Source organism: Salmo salar, chromosome 07 (assembly GCF_965601325.2).
Source record: "Salmo salar chromosome 07, fSalSal1, whole genome shotgun sequence".
NCBI lineage: Eukaryota > Metazoa > Chordata > Actinopteri > Salmoniformes > Salmonidae > Salmo > Salmo salar.
The window spans coordinates 57,873,615-57,896,790 of record NC_138297.1 but is presented as its reverse complement, the minus strand read 5'-3'; the positions used below and the strand labels follow the sequence as shown (position 1 = coordinate 57,896,790).

The 23,176-nt window shown below is 43.3% G+C and overlaps 1 protein-coding gene across 1 annotated transcript; it reads right to left on the bottom strand.

Annotated features, from left to right (window-relative positions):
* Positions 1-9: 9 nt before the first annotated feature.
* Positions 10-20,685, bottom strand: LOC106609627 (protein arginine N-methyltransferase 8-B). The gene is made up of 10 exons (XM_045722246.2): positions 19,973-20,685; positions 18,928-19,152; positions 14,288-14,443; positions 13,208-13,271; positions 10,485-10,627; positions 9,691-9,778; positions 6,074-6,189; positions 4,470-4,620; positions 2,908-3,029; positions 10-807 (listed from the first exon to the last, which is right to left on the bottom strand). Exons 1-10 carry the CDS (start codon positions 20,036-20,038, stop codon positions 724-726), a joined length of 1,215 nt encoding a protein of 404 aa, XP_045578202.2. The 5' UTR covers positions 20,039-20,685; the 3' UTR covers positions 10-723.
* Between the last annotated feature and the right edge of the window lie 2,491 nt (positions 20,686-23,176).

Genomic DNA, 23,176 nt, shown 5'->3' with positions numbered 1-23,176 from the left:
TCCCAACAATTCTAATTGTTCTTTATTTGTTCATCACTCCTACACCACACCCCAAAATCAAAATGGTAAAATAAATGTTCCAACTGGAGATGGAAGACAAGACATTTCTCCCAGGTTTCTATCATTAAACATGTTCCATTAGCAATTGTGAATATCTCAAATGATCAAACCATGATGCCTGAAATCAACCAAGAACAAAAAGCTAAACATGCAAATAACTTACCAGTACGGAATACCAACAAAATATACCTAACTTGAACAAACACTGAATGACTTTCCTGTTAAACTCTTAGGTTCTGCATTCGTTGAACTTTGAAAGACATCGGTGAAACAGAGGTGTAGTCTGTCTGTTTTCCTTGATAAAAGACATGCTCAGAGTTTGTCCTTAAAGTACCTCTGGACTGGCATCTAAAATACCTAGAACTCCTTCAGATCTAGTACTAATAACACTGAAACTCAACCTGAATAAAATAACTAATCAAGTTCATCAGGGATATTACATTCTCAGGGCAGCTTTTAAAAATGTGGCAGGTGATGGCGCTATTGCTTCGAAATGGCTTGTTTTTATGACATCACATAGGTGCTGGAACGCTGTCATCCAATCAGATGCGTATCGTGTCCCCCTAGGACCAATAAGAGGGCCTGTTGGAGAGCCTGTGCCCTTCCTCTCAAGATGTGTCCAATAGGGGGCTGAGGAGGGTGATATCGCCCTTTGCTGGTCAGCTAGCGCATCTTGTAGTCGTGGGAAATGGCCGCATTGCACAGCTGTCCTTTAAAGTCCAACTCAAAGGTGAACTCCAGGTCCCGCTGTAATACAAGAGAAGACTCTTCAGTCCAACTATAACCATTTGACAGTATCGTGTCGACCCCAACCATAGGTGCTGCCTCTGGTATTTTCTTTTCACATTGTCCTCCTACCATTTCAGCAACTATGGATGTGTAACCAGGCCAGCACAGTAGGGCTTGGCTTAGTAGTGGGAAAATGGTATTTGAGATGGACACAACAGTAGGGATATTTAGCCCTTTTGAATGCTTTGAAAATACATCCTTCTTTCCTACCTCCATTTAAAGTAGTCACTGACGTACAGTTGAAGTCAGAGGTTTACATACACCTTAGCCAAATGCATTTAAACACAGTTAACAATTCCGGACATTTAATCCTAGTAAAAATTCCCTCTTAGGTCAGTTAGGATCAACACTTTATTTTAAGAATGTGAAATGTCAGAATAATAGAGTGATTTTATTTCAGCTTTTATTTCTTTCATCACATTCCCAGTGGGTCAGAAGTTTACATTCAATTAGTCTTTGGAAACATTTCCTTTAAATTGTTTAACTTGGGTCACACAAGCTTCCCACAATAAGCTGGGTGAATTTTGGCCCATTCCTCCTGACAGAGGAGTCAGGTTTGTAGGCCTCCTTGCTCGCACACACTTTTTCAGTTCTGCCCACAAATGTTCTATAGGATTGAGGTCAGGGCTTTGTGATGGCCACTCCAATACCTTGACTTTGTTGTCGTTTAAGCCATTTTGCCACAACTTTGGAAGTATGCTTGGGGTCATTGTCCATTTGGAAGACTCTTTTGCGACCAAGCTTTAACTTTCTGACTGATGTCTTGAGATGTTGCTTCAATATATCCACATAATTTTCCTCCCTCATGATGCCATCTATTTTGTGAAGTGCACCAGTCCCTCCTGCAGCAAAGGAGATTTCTCCAATAAGTACGATCTTTGTCCCCATGTGCAGTTGCAAACCGTAGTCTGGCTTTTTTATGGCAGTTTTGGAGCAGTGCCTTCTTCCTTGCTGAGTGGCCTTTCAGGTTATGTCGATATAGGACTCGTTTTATTGTGGATATAGATACTTTTGTACCTGTTTCCTCCAGCATCTTCACAAGGTCCTTTGCTGTTGTTCTGGGATTGATTTGCACTTCTCGCACCAAAGTACGTTCATCTCTAGGAGACAGAACGCGTCTCCTTCCTGAGCGGTATGATGGCTGCGTTGTCCCATGGTGTTTATACTTGCGTACTATTGTTTGTACAGATGAACGTGGTACCTTCAGGTGTTTGGAAATTGCTCCCAAGGATGAACCAGACTTGGCAGTCTCCAATTTCTTTTATGAGGTCTTGGCTGATTTCTTTTGATTTAACCATGATGTCAAGCAAAGAGGCACTGAGTTTGAAGGTAGGCCTTGAAATACATCCACAGGTAGACCTCCAATTGACATTAATGATGTCAATTAGCCTATCAGAAGCTTCTAAAGCCGTGACATCATTTTCTGGAATTTTCCAAGCTGTTTAAAGGCACAGTCAACTTAGTGTATGTAAACTTCTGACCCACTGGAATTGTGATACAGTGAATTATGAGTGAAATAATCTGTCTGTAAACAATTGTTGGAAAAATGACTTGTGTCATGCACAAAGTAGATGTCCTAACAGACTTGCCAAAACTATAGTTTGTTAACAAGACATTTCTGGAGTGGTTGAAAAATGAGATTTAATGACTCCAACCTAAGTGTATGTAAACTTCCAACTTCAACTGTATGTAAGGTTGGATAAGTGATGGAAAGTTTCCCACCGTACTACTTTCACCAATCCAACCCTCTCCGATCTGTGAATACTTCAAATAAGGGAAGAAGGGAGGATGCATTTGTAGAGTTTTAACAGTTAAAGTCAGTGGGTGGTACAGCAATAGGATGGCGGTTTTGCGGCGTCTGAGCTAATACTCAGGTAGGGCTTCACTCTTAGAAAGACATATTCATAGATCATGTTAAAGACTTGACATCTATAGTCAGGAGTCGTTGGTTGGACTATAGAAAACCCCCATCTGGAATAAAAAAAATTAAAACAGCATTTTATTCTATGCTGGCGTGGAGTGAGCTGCAGTTCTAGTACAGCGTAACTCTATTCTCACCACATTCTTTTCGTTAGGCTTGACTGCGATGCTGCCCAGTATCTCCTCTCCCTTCTTCACAGTCAGGTAGTCCTCCAGGTAAAACACTGTCTGCTTCCAGTGGGTACTGGCGGCATCAGGAGCTGGCCATGGGAGAGAGGGGGAGGAATAGGAGGAGGAGAACAAGAGGAGGGGGAGATGGAAGAGAGGGGGAGGAATAGGAGGAGGGGAACGAGAGGAGGGGGAGATGGAAGAGAGGGGGAGGAATAGGAGGAGGGGAACGAGAGGAGGGGGAGATGGAAGAGAGGGGGAGGAATAGGAGGAGGGGAACGAGAGGAGGGGGAGATGGAAGAGAGGGGGAGGAATAGGAGGAGGGGAATGAGAGGAGGGGGAGATGGAAGAGAGGGGGAATAGGAGGAGGGGAACAAGAGGAGGGGGAGATGGAAGAGTGGGAGGAATAGGAGGAGGGAAGAAGAGAGGAGGGGGAGATGGAAGAGAGGGGGAGGAATAGGAGGAGGGGAACAAGAGAGGAGGAGGGGGAGATGGAAGAGAGGGGGAGGAATAGCAGGAGGCGGAGATGGAGAGAGGATTAGGAGAAAATGAATACGGTATTGAGAGACATAGGGGAGATCTCAATTGCATACATATTGAGTCCTCTCTCCTTGTCTCCTTCTCATCACCCATTGGATAAGAAAGCTAGATGTTCCTCCCCTCTGACCTATCCTCCAAAGGGTTTGAGAAGGAGAGAGGACGCAATGAGTATGCAATTGAGATCTTCACAGAGATGGTGGAGAATGAAATAATCAGGAGAGGGAGACAGAAAAAGTACCATTGGTCTGTATTTTTAACCTGTGCCGTTCCACTTAACACCACTAGAGGGGGGTCAAGAGCTGAGAATCCAAGTCAACTTGTCATTACAGGAAACAGCATAGGATGTTATTACTACATGTTTTTATGTCTAGCAGTACCTTTTGATCATCAGCCTCAAACCTACACCTCACAATAATATCGCCCTCCCCTTGTCAAAACCTTGATGAATTAACATGCAAAAAATGTGCTGTGCTTCCACAATCTTCCAAACAAAACCAAAGGATCATTGCCAGAGACAAGAATCTCCACAACTACAGGTATGAGAACAGTTTTTCACCCTGGCTTATTTGTACAAGTGCTACAGTTGACTGACTTACACAAAATGATTGATGTCTGTTTGAAATGACAACTTTCCATTGTTGCATAACCTGGACAGGACCCAGAAACTGAACACAGTGGTTCTCTCCCTGTAAAAGATCTCTCGCGGCTTCAGGTTCCAGACCTTATAACAACACAAGTGGCTTGTGTGGAAGACATGTAACTTATATTGTCATACACCTCATTTCAAAGGACCTAGCGTTTAGTCTACTTGAATGTGGTCACATCGCGGGTTAAGTTCATTAGTGCACACCGTAGCAAAACATTTTTGAAACGGAAAACATAAGTAGGTCTTTCTTATTGGACTAGTTTAGGTAGTCCTTCCCTGTTTCAGTCTGTTTTCTGACTCTTGGTGCCAAATGAACACAACCCATATGTGTGTGGTGAGGTCTAACCGGTAGAGAAGCCAGTCTTCTTATGACACTTGGTGAACTCGATGTTGAAGTAGGTGACCATGGCGTGGACATAGTCGTTCCTCTGGATCTGCAGGCAGAAGGCCGTGGTGAAAGACAGGTCCTCAGGCTTCACCGTGTAGATGTCCACTTCCTGGGTCATAGGTTACAAGGGAAATATGGTACAGGGTGACATGCATCGGAAGATAGATATCTCTCTCTCTCTCTCTCACACACACACACACACACACACACACACTTCTCCTTTCTCCTCTATTTCAACATCTCTCTCTCTCTCTCTCTCTCCTTACATCTATCACTCTCTCATACATAAAAGCACTGTCAGACATACACAAATCTCTCAAACACACGTCTTTGGCTCCATTCTGCCTCTTCAACCTCATTATCTATGGGATGATATTAGATTGTTGGGAAGCTTCATGACATGCTTTCTGATCTGCGGTGTTTTCTTCCCAGTCAGTGAACAGGTTTCTCTGCTGTGTCAGGAGCTATAATCTATTCTGTCACACTAAAGCACTTCAGGCTTGTAACTGGAAATGGAATCCACACCCTCTACCTGACTAAGCTCTCCTTCCATTTTTATGTTCTGCTCTTTATTTCATTCAATTCCACCCAATATATTTGTTTATTCATTCATTCACTCATTAATTTATCCATTCATTTATTCAATCCAGTCAGTCAGTGAGTCAATCATCTTTTTTATTAATTAGTTCCTTCATCTGTTCAATTCATCCATTCATCCTTTCATTCATACGCCCTAGAAAGCATGGCACCTCTCAGCATCAAATACTTTCCTCCTGAAGATAATGCACACAGCATCTTATACCTCTCACACTGAAATGGAGGATATATTCTCTCTTTTGGATGATTGATGTGACATTGGACAGGACAGACAGGCCGTCATTGGACAGGACAGACAGGCCGTCATTGGACAGGACAGACAGGCCGTCATTGGCCAGGACAGACAGGCCGTCATTGGACAGGACAGACAGGCCGTCATTGGCCAGGACAGACAGGCCGTCATTGGACAGGACAGACAGGCCGTCATTGGACAGGACAGACAGGCCGTCATTGGACAGGACAGACAGGCCGTCATTAGCCAGGACAGACAGGCCGTCATTGGACAGGACAGGACAGCAGTGTTAAATCCCAATGTGTCACACAGACCCGGGAGTGCTAGGCCTATTTATGGCTCAGATACGGTGGCTGGCATGGGTCCCACTGTGAAGTCTGTACAGTCTAGACACATTCATTGACAGGCAAATCACAGACAGGGACACGGAACCCATTTAGGGCTCATCATAATTCTTGGCTGGTAGTTTCTCTGTGACACTTCAATTTTTTAAAGTCATTTTTTAGTCTGTCTGGATTCAGGCAATAAATAATAACAAGTATGTATTATACGCAAGTGAGATTTAGATTTTTTGTTGTTGTTGCATATCCCAACTCCCCCTGAGAGTAGGGTCACGGCCAGGGTCAGCCATTAACACACACACACACACACACACACACACACACACACACACACACACACACACACACACACACACACACACACACACACACACACACACACACAAACTGACCTTGACTAGGCAGGAGTTGGTCACCACCTGTTTGGGGTCCACCACGTCCACCAGGGGCTCTCTCATGGCCACATTACGGATGCAGGTCATGTCAAAACCGTACACGTTCTCCCACCCTGAATACACACACACACTCAGATATGAGCAAATCTGGTACACTCTGTGTCTGAAGTGGTGGTCATCACACAGCCGCTCTCTCTCTCTCTAAGTGGTGGTCATCACACAGACCCTCTCTCTCTCTAAGTGGTGGTCATCACACAGACCCTCTCTCTCTCTAAGTGGTGGTCATCACACAGCCGCTCTCTCTCTCTCTAAGTGGTGGTCATCACACAGACCCTCTCTCTCTCTAAGTGGTGGTCATCACACAGACCCTCTCTCTCTCTAAGTGGTGGTCATCACACAGACTCTCTCTCTAAGTAGTGGTCATCACACAGACTCTTTCTCTCTCTCTAAGTGGTGGTCATCACACAGACCCTCTCTCTCTCTAAGTAGTGGTCATCACACAGACTCTCTCTCTAAGTAGTGGTCATCACACAGACTCTTTCTCTCTCTCTAAGTGGTGGTCATCACACAGACTCTCTCTCTCTCTCTCTCTCTCTCTCTCTCTCTCTCAGTGGTGGTCATCACACAGACTCTCTCTCTCTCTCTCTCTCAGTGGTGGTCATCACACAGACTCTCTCTCTCTCTCTCTCAGTGGTGGTCATCACACAGACTCTCTCTCTCTCTCTAAGTGGTGGTTATCACACAGACCCTCTCTCTCTCTAAGTAGTGGTCATCACACAGACTCTCTCTCTAAGTAGTGGTCATCACACAGACTCTTTCTCTCTCTCTAAGTGGTGGTCATCACACAGACCCTCTCTCTCTCTAAGTAGTGGTCATCACACAGACTCTCTCTCTAAGTAGTGGTCATCACACAGACTCTTTCTCTCTCTCTAAGTGGTGGTCATCACACAGACTCTCTCTCTCTCTCTCTCTCTCTCTCTCTCTAAGTGGTGGTCATCACACAGACCCTCTCTCTCTCTCTAAGTGGTGGTTATCACACAGACCCTCTCTCTCTCTAAGTGGTGGTCATCACACAGACCCTCTCTCTCTAAGTGGTGGTCATCACACAGACCCTCTCTCTCTCTCAGTGGTGGTCATCACACAGACTCTCTCTCTCTCTCTCTCTCTCTCTCTCTCTCTCTCTCAGTGGTGGTCATCACACAGACTCTCTCTCTCTCTCTCTCTCTCTCTCTCAGTGGTGGTCATCACACAGACTCTCTCTCTCTCTCTAAGTGGTGGTTATCACACAGACCCTCTCTCTCTCTAAGTGGTGGTCATCACACAGACCCTCTCTCTCTAAGTGGAGGTCATCACACAGACCCTCTCTCTCTAAGTGGTGGTCATCACACAGACCCTCTCTCTCTAAGTGGTGGTCATCACACAGACCCTCTCTCTCTCTCAGTGGTGGTCATCACACAGACTCTCTCTCTCTCTCTCTCTCTCTCTCTCTCTCTCTCTCTCTCAGTGGTGGTCATCACACAGACTCTCTCTCTCTCTCTCTCTCTCTCTCTCTCTCAGTGGTGGTCATCACACAGACCCTCTCTCTCTCTAAGTAGTGGTCATCACACAGACCCCCTCTCTCTCTAAGTAGTGGTCATCACACAGATTCTCTCTCTCTCTCTCTCTAAGTGGTGGTCATCACACAGACCCTCTCTCTCTAAGTGGTGGTCATCACACAGACCCTCTCTCTCTCTCAGTGGTGGTCATCACACAGACTCTCTCTCTCTCTCTCTCTCTCTCTCTCTCTCTCTCTCTCAGTGGTGGTCATCACACAGACTCTCTCTCTCTCTCTCTCTCTCTCAGTGGTGATCATCACACAGACCCTCTCTCTCTCTAAGTAGTGGTCATCACACAGACCCCCTCTCTCTCTAAGTAGTGGTCATCACACAGATTCTCTCTCTCTCTCTCTCTAAGTGGTGGTCATCACACAGACCCTCTCTCTCTCTAAGTAGTGGTCATCACACAGACCCCCTCTCTCTCTAAGTAGTGGTCATCACACAGACTCTCTCTCTCTCTCTAAGTGGTGGTCATCACACAGACCCTCTCTCTCTCTAAGTAGTGGTCATCACACAGACCCTCTCTCTCTCTCTCTCTCAGTGGTGGTCATCACACAGACCCTCTCTCTCTCTCTCTCTCAGTGGTGGTCATCACACAGACTCTCTCTCTCAGTAGTGGTCACCACACATACTCTCTCTCTCTCTCTCTCTCTCTCTCTCTCTCAGTGGTGGTCATCACACAGACCCTCTCTCTCTCTCTCAGTGGTGGTCATCACACAGACCCTCTCTCTCTCTCTCAGTGGTGGTCATCACACAGACCCTCTCTCTCTCTCTTAGTGGTGGTCATCACACAGACCCTCTCTCTCTCTCTCAGTGGTGGTCATCACACAGACCCTCTCTCTCTCTCTAAGTGGTGGTCATCACACAGACCCTCTCTCTCTCTAAGTAGTGGTCATCACACAGACCCTCTCTCTCTCTAAGTAGTGGTCATCACACAGACCCTCTCTCTCTCTCAGTGGTGGTCATCACACAGACCCTCTCTCTCTCTCTCTCTCAGTGGTGGTCATCACACAGACTCTCTCTCTCAGTAGTGGTCATCACACATACTCTCTCTCTTTCTCTCTCTCTAAGTGGTGGTCATCACACAGACTCTCTCTCTCAGTAGTGGTCATCACACATACTCTCTCTCTCTCTCTCTCAGTGGTGGTCATCACACAGACCCTCTCTCTCTCTCTCAGTGGTGGTCATCACACAGACCCTCTCTCTCTCTCTCAGTGGTGGTCATCACACAGACCCTCTCTCTCTCTCTCAGTGGTGGTCATCACACAGACCCTCTCTCTCTCTCTCAGTGGTGGTCATCACACAGACCCTCTCTCTCTCTAAGTAGTGGTCATCACACAGACCCCCTCTCTCTCTAAGTAGTGGTCATCACACAGATTCTCTCTCTCTCTCTCTCTAAGTAGTGGTCATCACACATACTCTCTCTCTCTCTCTCTCTAAGTGGTGGTCATCACACAGACTCTCTATCTCTCTCTCAGTGGTGGTCATCACACAGACCCTCTCTCTCTCTCTCAGTGGTGGTCATCACACAGACTCTCTCTCAGTGGTGGTCATCACACAGACTCTATTGGCACTGTGTTGGATTGGAAGAGTATCTCAAGTTTTAGATTGAGACTAAAACTGTTATTCTCTATTTGCTGCCTAGGATCGATAACAACCCTCAGAAACAGTGGAAAGATAGCACAGCTTTACAGTTGCCAAAAACGTGGGCTCAGTCCTTCCACCCTCCCTTAGTGTGTCTATCTGGTGTTGCTCTAGTGAGAGACAGGGGCCTTAAATACTCTTCTACTATGTCTGGCAGCCTTGTATTATAGGTCTACTTCAGTTAGGGTTAAGAACAGAGCAGACAGGCTCTCCCTCTCTTACCTCCATCCCTCCTCTACACAGCTCTCTGTAGTCTAGTCCAACCCAGAGGCTGGAGGAGAGAGCCTACCGGAAGAGGGAGAGGATAGGATACCTCCAGCATACATACAGTATACACACAGTAGCTAAGAAACGGAGACGGAAGGATGTTCTCACAGTGTATCTTGAAGTCCTTGTACTGCCTGTCCTCGATGGCCACCACATACAGGGCAGCCCTGTCAGGAAACATCAGCCCTCCAGGCTTCTGAATGTGAGAGGAGACACCAACATAAATTTAGTTGAGATACACCTCATAGAGAATAGAGACATCCTACAGTCACAAGCATTGTCTGCACACCTGGCATCCTGTAACATTAGCTCATACCCGGTCTAAAACCCTGAAGTAGCAACACTGGTTAGAAACCAGATCGTCTTCTCGCTGGGCGCTATAAGCAGGACCTTTGTTGATATGTGGATGCACACACACACGCACAAACGTACATGCACACACACATGCACACACATCATTGCACACATACATGCATGCATGTACAGGTGTAGAATCTTCATTTGATCTATATTGTAACATAAAAATTATTCTGCAGCAACAGGATTTGAACGTTTAGTCCATAATGTTGCTTGATTGGTGGTTAGGCTATTAGCTGGACAAAAGGTGGCTACATGAAAAGAGCATTACTGTTAATATAACCGTGTGTTAGTGTGGGTTTTCAGTGAATTTATGTAAATCTTCAAAGCTCATCTGCATATCCTGCGGTGCAAGAAAATTCTCAGCAACAAAAGACTGACCAAATTAAGATCCTACACCTGTATTTTCTCTCTCTCTCTCTCTCTCTCTCTCTCTCTCTCTCTCTCTCTCTCTCTCTCTCTCTCTCTCTCTCTCTCTCTCTCTCTCTCTCTCTCTCTCTCTCTCTCTCTCACACCCATACACAAAAACAAACACACAGGCTTACTAGCCATTTGTCCCTGGCGAAGATGACCGTATTGAGCATAGACTCGTAGAAGAGACAGTAGCCCATCCACTCTGAGATGATAATGTCTACTTTCTCCACTGGCAGCTCCACCTCCTCCACCTTCCCATTGAAGATGGTGATGACTGAAGGACAGGACACAGAATGTCACTCACAACACAGACTCCACTACACTAAACACTCCACTACACTACACTAAACACTCCACTACACTAAACACTCCACTACACTAAACACTCTACTACACTAAACACTCTACTACACTAAACACTCCACTATACTAAACACTCTACTATACTAAACACTCTACTACACTAAACACTCTACTATACTAAACAATCTACTACACTAAACACTCCACTACACTAAACACTCCACTACACTACACTAAACACTCCACTACACTAAACACTCTACTACACTAAACACTCCACTATACTAAACACTCTACTATACTAAACACTCCACTACACTAAACACTCCACTACACTACACTAAACACTCCACTACACTAAACACTCCACTACACTAAACACTCTACTACACTAAACACTCTACTACACTAAACACTCCACTACACTAAACACTCTACTACACTAAACACTCTACTACACTAAACACTCCACTATACTAAACACTCTACTATACTAAACACTCCACTACACTAAACACTCCACTACACTACACTAAACACTCCACTACACTAAACACTCCACTACACTAAACACTCTACTACACTAAACACTCTACTACACTAAACACTCCACTATACTAAACACTCTACTACACTAAACACTCCACTACACTAAACACTCCACTACACTAAACACTCTACTACACTAAACACTCTACTACACTAAACACTCCACTATACTAAACACTCTACTATACTAAACACTCTACTACACTAAACACTCTACTATACTAAACAATCTACTACACTAAACACTCCACTCCACTAAACACTGCACTACACTAAACACTCCACTAAACACTGCACTACACTAAACACTCCACTATACTAAACACTCCACTACACTAAGCACTCCACTATACTAAACACTCTACTACACTAAACACTCCACTACACTAAACACTCTACTATACTTAACACTCCACTACACTAAACACTCCACTACACTAAACACTCCACTACACTAAACACTCCACTATACTAAACACTCTACTACACTAAACACTCCACTACACTAAACACTCTACTATACTAAACACTCCACTACACTAAACACTCCACTACACTAAACACTCCACTACACTAAACACTCTACTACACTAAACACTCTACTACACTAAACACTCCACTATACTAAACACTCCACTATACTAAACACTCCACTATACTAAACACTCCACTACACTAAACACTCCACTATACTAAACACTCCACTACACTAAACACTCCACTACACTAAACACTCCACTACACTAAACACTCCACTACACTACACTAAACACTCCACTACACTAAACACTCTACTATACTAAACACTCCACTACACTAAACACTCCACTATACTAAACACTACACTACACTAAACACTCTACTATACTAAACACTCCACTACACTAAACACTCCACTACACTAAACACTCTACTACACTAAACACTCCAAAACACTAAACACTCCACTACACTAAACACCCCACTACACTAAACACTCCACTATACTAAACACTCCAGTACACTAAACACTCTACTACACTAAACACTCCAGTACACTAAACACTCTACTACACTAAACACTCCACTACACTAAATACTCTACTACACTAAATACTCTACTACACTAAACACTCCACTACACTAAACACTCAAATACACTAAACACTCTACTACACTAAACACTCCACTAAACTAAACACTACTCTACACCAAACACTCCACTAAAACAAAAATATATTCTAAATGTTAGAATAACATTGATCAAGTGTCAATGTTCCACTTTTTGTTCTGGGTCATTCAATTAGATGTCCATCTGTGGAGTTCCATCAATGTGACATTTCAGAGTGGTGATCAGTGACATACAGCTCATTCTGATTGATGTCTCAGTTTAGCGATGTTTTGTTTGGGAGGAGAGCTGCCAGACAGAGCTGCCAGACAGAGTCCAGGGTGAAGATGTCTGTCTGAATATCTCTCCCTCTCTCTCTCCCTCTCCCCTGCCTCTCTCTCCTCTCTCTCTCTCTCTCTCTCTCTCTCTCTCTCTCATTGATACTTTATCAATGTTAATATATCATGTCTCTCAGTATGCCAGCTGTCTCCCCCACTGCACCCGGATAGTAATAAGGATCCACAGAACATGAGTAGCCTATTATGTATACTATGCATATTATGGTTGCAAGTTGCCTTTAGACACAGTTCTAGAATCAGAAGTTGCCTTTAGACACAGTTCTAGAATCAGAAGTTGCCTTTAGACACAGTTCTAGAATCAGAAGTTGCCTTTAGACACAGTTCTAGAATCAGAAGTTGCCTTTAGACACAGTTCTAGAATCAGAAGTTGCCTTTAGACACAGTTCTAGAATCAGAAGTTGCCTTTAGACACAAATCTGTTTATCCTCCCCAAATCCTCCCCAAATCCTTGTCCCTTGACTAGTTAACTTGTAGCATGTAACTTTGACAGGACATAGCCATGTCGCCTACCCTGTGTGAACCTATATAGATAATTGGTTTGTAGTGTAACTCTTACCATTGTGTAGGTGGTTGGACTTGATGATTTTCTCAGAATACTCTGATATACTTGAACACTCAATCTGGGGAACATAACAAGAAGGAACAAACAGGTTTGATGAATGTCAGTAAATAAAGAAAAGGTCTGGACTGCTCCTGTGCTTTATTCAGTGGAGAAATGTTGGATGTGCACATCACCTACATACTCGTTGATGAATGTTAGGTCACACACACACACACACACACACACACACACACACACACACACACACACACACACACACACACACACACACACACACACACACACACAAGGGTTGCAGCTTTACCACTCATCCTAGATCCAATCTCCACTTTATCAAAAATGTTATCCATGTGCTGTATCTTTTCCCTCTCTCCTCCATTGGTGTTATACAGTGGGAAGAACAAGTATTTGATACACTGCTGATTTTGCAGGTTTTCCTACTTACAAAGCATGTAGAGGTCTGTCATTTTTATCATAGGTACACTTCAACTGTGTTTGTGTGTGTGTGTGTGTGTGTGCGTGCGTGTGTGTGCGTGTGTGCGCGCGCGTGTGTGTGTGTGCGTGTGTGTGAACAAGTGTCAGTGCTACACCCACCAGGACTTGTATCATTTATATCCACTTCAACTCAACAGACAGATCAGACGACAGTCGAATATCAACCATCAAGTCCTTTTGTTCCTCAGCCTGGTTCACACTACAGGGCCAACCCGAGCCAGGCCACGCCGATCTGGGCTGGCCTGGTAACGCATCCACCATGGCTGCTTGAGCCATGCTGGAAAAGGACAATGTGAAAGGAAAATATAAAACCCAGCAGGGTATGGTTCAGCTCGGCCCTATAGTGTCCAACAGCCATCTGTTAAATGCATAGTCAGGGGCGCGTTCAGAAGCACGCAACGTTTTGGAAAGTTTAGATAGAAATAGGCTATGTAGAACGAACATGCCTCTCCACATGGAGAATTAAGGAATCACATCAGCTCTATTCATGGAAAGTCTATCTGCAACATTCGACAACGTTTGGGAAATGAACAGTGTGAAAAATGTGTTTGGTGTTTAAAGCAGGACAAGGACTCTCACCCCGTACACGTGCCTGGCGCCCGCGTTGGCAGCGAACATGGACAGAATGCCTGTCCCACTGCCCACGTCCAGAACTATCTTGTCCTTGAACATGTGCTTGTTGTGGTACATGGCATTCCTATAGGTCAGGGTCCGTACTTCATCCTTCAGCATCTCCTGTCCAACAGGGAACAAGATGGGAATGTTGATAGGATTGGGAATCTCACAGAGAGCTGAATCCTAACTTTTATTTAAGTCGAGTTTTCACTTAGGGCTGGATTCAATCCTTATCGCAGAAGTATTGTGGAATATCCAGCCTTTAGTCATGCATTGGTGTCAATGGGAGACTAAGTGAATATTTAACTTATGTGGAAGTTAGGATTTCCAGAATGTGCAAGACTTTGTAGCTCTGTGACAATGACTAGGTCCAGGAGTTGTACCTGGTCAGGTCATGGGGTCAGGAAAACATGATACCATGATACACAGAGGATGTCAAGCTCAAAAAACTTAACCCTATCCCAGCGAAGATCGGCTTTTCATTCATCTGACTTTCAGTTATCTGCATGTCCAGCCCTCATATTTAGCCTCACAATGAAGTATTTTACCATTTTATTTTCAGGACAACCAGGGCTACAAGTAGAACACAAAACACAATTTGACTTAAACAGTTGCATTCATGGGTTTTATTGACAAATGTCAATTTAAAAACTTAGGTCTGTGAAAAAATGTATATCTAACAACTGTTTGGAGTTTGTGACATCAACTATGTGAGCTTATCATAGTTTTACAGACAGTATGTCCTATGATCTTCTATGTAGAAGAACCCCTTACCTTCTAATCACTCTTGTGTGGCTTGTCTGCTTCATAGGGCAAGTAGTTTTTCATAGATAGCTTTTAATAGTTTGTAGCTCAAACCATTCGGACTCTACAGATGTTTTTCTATAAAAGACCCGGACCCAGACACCCTTCGGGATCCGCCCTTGTCTCAAAAACGCTGCTCTAGTGCAGCCCCCATTAATCACACAGACTAATGGTGTCTATGGGTGCAGAAGAAATAAAAAAATCCAATGGTACAACCCAGAAGTCTGTAACTCAAACACACTATGTTAAAAAAGGGCTTAGATGTCCAAAACGCCCTGGCAATACGGTGGGACTCATTGGGTTAATATCAGGCTAAGAGAGATTCAACAGAGTGTGGAAAATGTGTATATAAATGTCCTCATACAGGACGTAATGAATATGCTACACTGAACAATTCAGAAGTGGGAGGTACATGTGTGTGTCCCAAATGTCCCCATATTGTATAGCGCACTACTTTCCACCAGATCCCTATGGGCCCTGGTTGAAAGAAGTGCCCTACATAGTGAATATGGTGCCATTTGGGACGTAGTGCATGTCCTCTTAAACATGTAGAAATGACAGCTTCTGGATTTCTATTCATAGAAAACGATCATAGTGACAGAGGCAGTATTTAGGCCGCATCCCTGGCACAGGCTCTTTAAATAGAGGTAGGTCTATAACGAAACCCTGCTGGGATTATCTGATACCCATCTATCTGCACTCGCACACACACTCACACATTTTATCGGGGGCAGTTCTGTTCTTGGGTCTGCTTGGCATTCAGACTGTAACCTGACCCACATGCTAAATAAGGACCTTGATAGAAACACATTTTTTGGTTGTTCCCATTTTCTTTTAGGTTACCTAGAGCATTTGGGGTATGAGTCTGACACTTCAATAGATCACTATCTGGGGTATGAGTCTGACACTTCAATAGATCACTATCTGGGGTATGAGTCTGACACTTCAATAGATCACTATCTGGGGTATGAGTCTGACATTTGCAATAGATCACCTCTGAGGTATGAGTCTGACACTTCAATAGATCACTATCTGGGGTATGAGTCTGACACTTCAATAGATCACTATCTGGGGGTATGAGTCTGACACTTCAATAGATCACTATCTGGGGTATGAGTCTGACACCTTCAAGTAGATCACTATCTGGGGTATGAGTCTGACACTTCAATAGATCACTATCTGGGGTATGAGTCTGACACTTCAATAGATCACTATCTGGGGTATGAGTCTGACATTTCAATAGATCACTTCTGGGGTATGAGTCTGACACTTCAATAGATCACTATCTGGGGTATGAGTCTGACATTTCAATAGATCACTATCTGGGGTATGAGTCTGACATTTCAATAGATCACCTCTGGAGTATGAGTCTGACACTTCAATAGATCACTCTCTGGGGTATGAGTCTGACACTTCAATAGATCACTATCTGGGGTATGAGTCTGACACTTCAATAGATCACTATCTGGGGTATGAGTCTGACACTTCAATAGATCACTCTCTGGGGTATGAGTCTGACACTTCAATAGATCACTATCTGGGGTATGAGTCTGACACTTCAATAGATCACTATCTGGGGTATGAGTCTGACACTTCAATAGATCACTATCTGGGGTATGAGTCTGACACTTCAATAGATCACTATCTGGGGTATGAGTCTGACACTTCAATAGATCACTATCTGGGGTATGAGTCTGACACTTCAATAGATCACTATCTGGGGTATGAGTCTGACACTTCAATGCCTCGCCCTCTTTCCTTATCCATGCCAGGTACCAGGATGTCAGTCCTGTGACAGTCAGTCAGTTAAGCAGGCAGGCAGGCAGTCAACCAGTCAGTCCATTAGTCAGTCAAGCAGGCAGACAGGCAGCAAACCAGTCAGTCCATTAGTCAGTTCCTTAGTTGTTCAGTCAGTCCGTCTGAACGTCTGCTTGTCAATCCATCAATTAAATTTGCTGGCAGCTGCATCCGAAAACGTGTAAAGCCTAAACCCCCCAGAGAGCAAGCAGTGGTTACAAAACATCCCAACAGGCAGGATAGTAAGAACATCCATGAGTCTCCTACCTACAGTGCCTCCAGAAAATGTTCACACCACTTGACTTTTTCCACATTCTGTTGTGTTACAGCCTTTTTTGGGTCACTGGCCCACACACAATAGCGTATAATGTCAACGTGGAATTACATTTTTTGAATTTTGTACAAATTAATAACAAATGAAAAGTTGAAATGTCTTGAGCAATAAGTATTCAACCCCTTTGTTATGGAAAGCCTAAATAAGTTCAGGAGTACACATTTGCTTAACAAGTCACATATTAATGTACGTATTAATTGCATGGACTCACTCTGTGTGCAATAATAGTGTTTAATTAACACGATTTTTGAACGACTACCTCATCTCTGAACCCCACACATACAATTATCTGTAAGGTCCCTCAGTCGAACAGTGAATTTCAAACAGATTGAACCACAAAGACCAAGGAGGTTTTCCAATGCCTCCCAAAGAAGGGCACCTATTGGTTATAATTATAATGAATTATGCTTTGGATGGTGTATCAATGCACCCAGTCACTACAAAGATACAGGCATCCTTCCTAACTCAATTGCCGGAGAGGAAGGAAAACGCTCAGGGATTTCACCATGAGGCCAATAGTGACTTTAAAACATAGTTTAATGGATGTTATAGGAGAAAACTGAGAATGGATCAACAACATTGTAGTTACTCCACAATATAAACCTGATTGACAGAGTGAAAAGAAGGAAGCCTCTACAGAATAAAAATATTCCAAAACATGAATCCTGTTTGCAATAAGGCACTAAAGTAAAACTGCTAAAAAAAATGTGGCAAAGAAATTAACTTTATGTTCTGAATACAAAGTGTTATGTTTTGGGCAAATCCATCGCTAAGTACCACTCTTCATATTATTAAGCATGGTGGTGGCTGCATCATGTTATGGGTATGCATGTCATTGGCAAGGAAGAGAGTATTTTAAACATTTTAATGATACAAAAACCAGAATAGAGCTAAGCACAGGCAAAATCCTAGAGGAAAATGGGTTCAGTCTGCTTTTCAACAGACAATGGGAGACAAATGCACTTTTCAGCAGGACAATAGCCTAAAACACAAGGCCAAATCTACACTGGAGTTGCTTACCAAGATGACATTGAATGTTCCCGAGTTGCCTAGTTACAGTTTTGACTTAAATCGGCTTGAAAATCTATGGCAAAACTTGAAAATGGCTGTCGAGCAATGATCAACAACCAACTTGACAGTGCTTGAAGAATTTTTTTAAGAATAATGTGCAAATATTGTACAATACAATCCAAGTGTGCAAAGCTCTTAGAGACTTGCCTGGAATGACTCAGCTGTAATCACTGACAAAGGTGATTCTAACATGTATTGACTTAGGGGGTTGTATACTTATCTCATCAGGATATATTAGTATTTTATTTTGTATAGCTTGTTATTTCACATTACAGAGTATGTGGATTGTTGACAAAAAAACAACAATTAAATCCATTTTAATCTCACTTTGTAACACAACAAAATTTGGAAAAAGTAAAGCGTTGTGAATACTTTCTGAAGGCACTATATCTACCTCATGGATGAGTCTCCTACCTACTTCATGGATGAGTATCCTACCTACCTACCTACCTACCTACCTACCTACCTACCTACCTACCTACCTACCTACCTACCTACCTACCTACCTACCTACCTCGTGGATGAGTCTCCTACCTACCTATCTGATAGATGAGTCTCCTACCCACCTACCTACTTCATGGATGAGTCCCCTACCTACCTCATGGATGCCAAAGTGGGCGTAGGAGTCAAAGTAGTAGTCCTGCGATGTCATTTCCTCTGGGTTGAGCAGCTTTGCCATCTTGCCGCGCCTGGGGCAGGTGGGCAGGGCCGCTACATGGGGCGTATGTGGAGGGTGTGGCACATGGTGGACAGTAGGCACAGGTTTTGGCAAGGAGGCAGGCTGAAAGGACTGCGACTGGGGGGCAGTGATGGTACGCTGCCGCTAAGAGAGAGGAGGGGGTGAGGCAGAGAGAAATAGGGAATATGAAGACAGAGAGAAGGGTAGGGATAGCGCAAATAAAGAGACAGAAATAAAGATAGACAATGTGGGGAGGAAAGAGAGATGGGAGAGTGAGAGATGAAAAGGTGGGAGGGAGAGGGATATATAGAGAGAGAGAGGGAGGAAGGGAGAGCGAGGGAGAGATTGAAAATTAGGGACAGACAAAAGTGAGTGGAGGTGTATTTGAAGAGAGGGCACTTGAACATTATCAGAGAACAGCAACAGGACTGGATCTGTTTGCAATAACAAATCGCTTTCAATACAGTGCACTTTGATTCAAAACCATTTGTTATAGCATTACATGGCTAAATGTGTTATTTACAAATACAGTGAAGCACTTAGAATGCATTAGAGGTCACTTGGTAGGCTAGATTACATAATGTTACGCATCTACCCGTTTTCAGAGCAGCAGGAGTCCATGCGACAGATTGTGCCGAACGGATAGTGAAATCAGCACCAAGGACAGCGCACACGCTAACCACTACAGATCATTTCTGCATTGCATTTCTTTGCAAATTTAATATTTTAACGGGATATATGCCATAACAATTTACAAAAACAACTAAACGTTGCATGTGCCTGCATTGCTTTTTACAGACACCAGTAGTCGATACATCATTGATTACTTCAAAACTGACAAAGACACTAAAACATTAATAAACAGAACCATCAGAAATTGATCTTTATCGATTATATCAATATTACCGAAGATTTTGACCAGCATTTGTCACTCCTTGGATCATTTACCAGCGAACTGACATACCTCAGAATTGTCCGGCTCCGCCATTTTTCTCCGTAGGAGCAGGCAACGCGAGTGCCTCAGTCCCATATGAGCCAACGCGATTTCTTCAACCCAGGGAGGGAAAAATCTTATATAAAATAAACTTAGTAGCTCTCTTTGGATGAGCTAGATTTGTTTTCTCTAGATTGACTTTCATAAATGATGCAAACGTTTAATATCAGAAATAGTTCATATTTTAGGCTAAATTCCAACTTATTGTTAGCCCCCTAAAAAGTTATCATGCTCTTCTAAAACGTTTGTTTCACATCGATAAAAACGACAGTTTTCCATTTTGTAAAAGTTACAGGTGGTTCCTATAGAGGCACTTGGACATCAATTGCGCCAGCACCCCGAATTAACCTTCCTCTCTCCTCTAGCGCACTGCAACATATGCCTATGATGCAAGCAAACTATACCAAAATGCCTGTAGTCCACGTTAGGAAAATACATCCTCATTCTCGGCTTCCCCTCAACAGTTGTTTTCCACGTCTGTCAACATATCTCACAAGTCGTTGGCTTGAAATCGCCCCGTCAGTGATATTTTATTCGGAGAAGGATGCGCTATCCTCCGTTTGACTTGGCTACGTTCCCATGGCAAAAGTTGAACTTGACTATTGAGTTGGAGCTGTTCATTTAAGGTTTTACAGGCAGTCAGGCACCCGTTTTTCCAAGAACCGGGTCGTGATCAGAAGTTATAAATCGATGCCTCCCAGATGCTTCTCTTCACCTTCACACCAGATTTTCCGGCAGAATATAGAGAGATACTGTATTTAGCGGACCAATTGCCGTACTTCTCGACTTTCGCAGGATTCCCCACCCGGCAGGGCAATTCTTATGAGCACGCAAGTGTCTGTACCTTTGCAGCATACGTTTCCCCCATACTGTATCTAAACTACTTTATATGAGCCATGACCTTGAAGACATGTTCTAGCCTACTTTCGTAATTAACACAAGAAAAGCCTTAAATCATTTGGGGCAAAATGGATCGAAACTGTGCGTAATTTTCCTAAATGATACGAATGACTCTTGACACACTCCCAGGCGTGCCATTCGATCTTAAATGTGAACATTTGTGAATGATCTAATTTGCAGAGTCATTGCAAAGTTGGAAATCTAATCGCCTACAGGTGTTTAGTTTATTTCCCTAAAGTGTCATTATGCATAATGAGGACTTGGATCGCGATACAATAATTGCTGCTTTTAAGGTTGCACCGCAATTTCATAATATAAAATATATATGATTGATGGGCTACACATACTGTAATGAGTATCGTCCGTTATCATATGTTCAGCATCACACTGACCAGGCCTAAGACTCAGAACCAGAAGACGTTATTGCCATGCAACAGTGTTACTACTTCTCTTGGTCTTTTACAAAAAAATCATCCATATATTTTCTATCTTATTTCTATCGTATTCATATAATAATAAAACAGAAAAAAGTAAACGTCCATTAATTTAATGACGCATATTTGCACAAACAGCCTTGCATTTCAACACTAAACTGTGACACTTGCAGACACATTGTATATTATCCGCAAAACACCAAATGACTAAGTGTCTCTCGACTAAAGCGAAATCTTGTTCTAGAGCAGATGCCTCGAGCCTGTTCCTGATTATAGATTGAGGAGGTGTGAGTTTATTGTTAGGCAGCTATAGCAGCTTCCCCCACATTACCACTGCCTGCCTGCCTCCCACTTCCCTGCTTGTGTAATGCCTCAACAGTGGCAGCTGCTGATGGAAACTGGGGAGCCATGCTTCCATTCACAGATGCTGAGAATGGTAATACACAAGTGCACACACACACACACACACACCACACACACACACACACACAGCATCAAACCATATTAAAATAAATATTCCTTAGGCCATTTAAAAGAAGAAAGTATACAATTACACAAGGACAAATCCAGAAATTGTCCTTCCTCCCTGGGGCAGTGGTGTAGCCTAGTGGTTAGAGTGTTGGACTAGTAATGCCAGGGTTGTGGGTTCGATTCCCACGGGGGACCAGTATGAAAATAAATTTAAAAAATGTATGAAATGTATCCATTTGCCACTGTAAGTTGCTCTGGATAATAGTGTCTGCTAAATGACTAAAATGTAAATGTAACCAAAAGGTTGTAAGTTCAAATCCCTGAGCTGACAAGGTACAAATCTGTGCTTCTGCCCCTGAACAAGGCAGTTAACCCACTGTTCCTAAAATAAGAATTTGTTGTTAGCTGACTTGCCTAGTTAAATAAAGGTAAAAAAAACATGTACTTTCTTTAACAGTCATGAGCATTATGTGCTGGTTGTACTCAAGGACACCAGCCCATGCAACACACTGCACAGCTGTGGGTGGCAATAGCCTTGGGCAGCTTCTTAGTACAAGTACGTCTGTCTGTATACCATGAGAGGGAGTGGGATTGCTTTTTACAAGGTTCACAAACGTTGAGGAAATAAGTATTTACGATTGAATTAGTATGAAAATCATTGTTAGATGATACCTGAAGTCTGCACTCTGACATAGCAGTAGCATTGTTGCTACAATATTAACCTAATTACAATGACAAACATTATGATGTTAACGACTCTAGGGTTGCATCACCATATTCTCTCTAGTGCACTACGTTTATTATTTAACATTTACATTAAAGGTATTTTAACACTTTTAACACTCTTTAATGAAAATCCAGACAAGATGGAGAAACAGCAGATAGATTTGGGATGCAACCCACTCAACCACAGATCTGAACAATTATTACCGGCCAGTCTTAATGGGAGTAAATGAAATAGTTGCTCAGCGAAACTTGGTGATCAACAAACTTATTCTGACATTATAACGCATGCAGAGCTGGTGAATGGGAGTTTGAATTGGTGCTTTCTGGGCATTAAACATATACATAACGCACAGGTACTGGTTCAGGGTCAGCTAGCTCTAGGCTAAGGTTGGTGCTAACCCACTAGAATGTTCAAGTGTGAACACTCGCTTAGCCCTGGCAAAATCTCCCTTAGCTCAGGGCTAAGGAGGCTCTTAGCCCTGGGCTAAGGTGCAGTGTGAATGCGCCTAAAGTGCATTCCCTCACGTGTTGTGTCCTTTAATCACAGTGTCTTGTTTTGAGTCTTGTTTGTTGACTATATCAATTTAATTAAAGTGCACCCTGTTGATTAGGCTTTGGGAGTTTAAAAAAATACATATTCTGG

Bases quoted from the DNA above. Each gene is read 5' to 3' on its own strand.
- LOC106609627 (XM_045722246.2), bottom strand. From the start codon at position 20,038: ATGGGACTGAGGCACTCGCGTTGCCTGCTCCTACGGAGAAAAATGGCG. The intron at 19,153-19,972 runs GTATGTCAGTTC...CCTCTCTCTTAG, and splicing joins CGGAGCCGGACAATTCTGAG to CGGCAGCGTACCATCACTGC. The intron at 808-2,907 runs GTGAGAATAGAG...CTTGTATTACAG, and splicing joins AGCCTAACGAAAAGAATGTG to CGGGACCTGGAGTTCACCTT.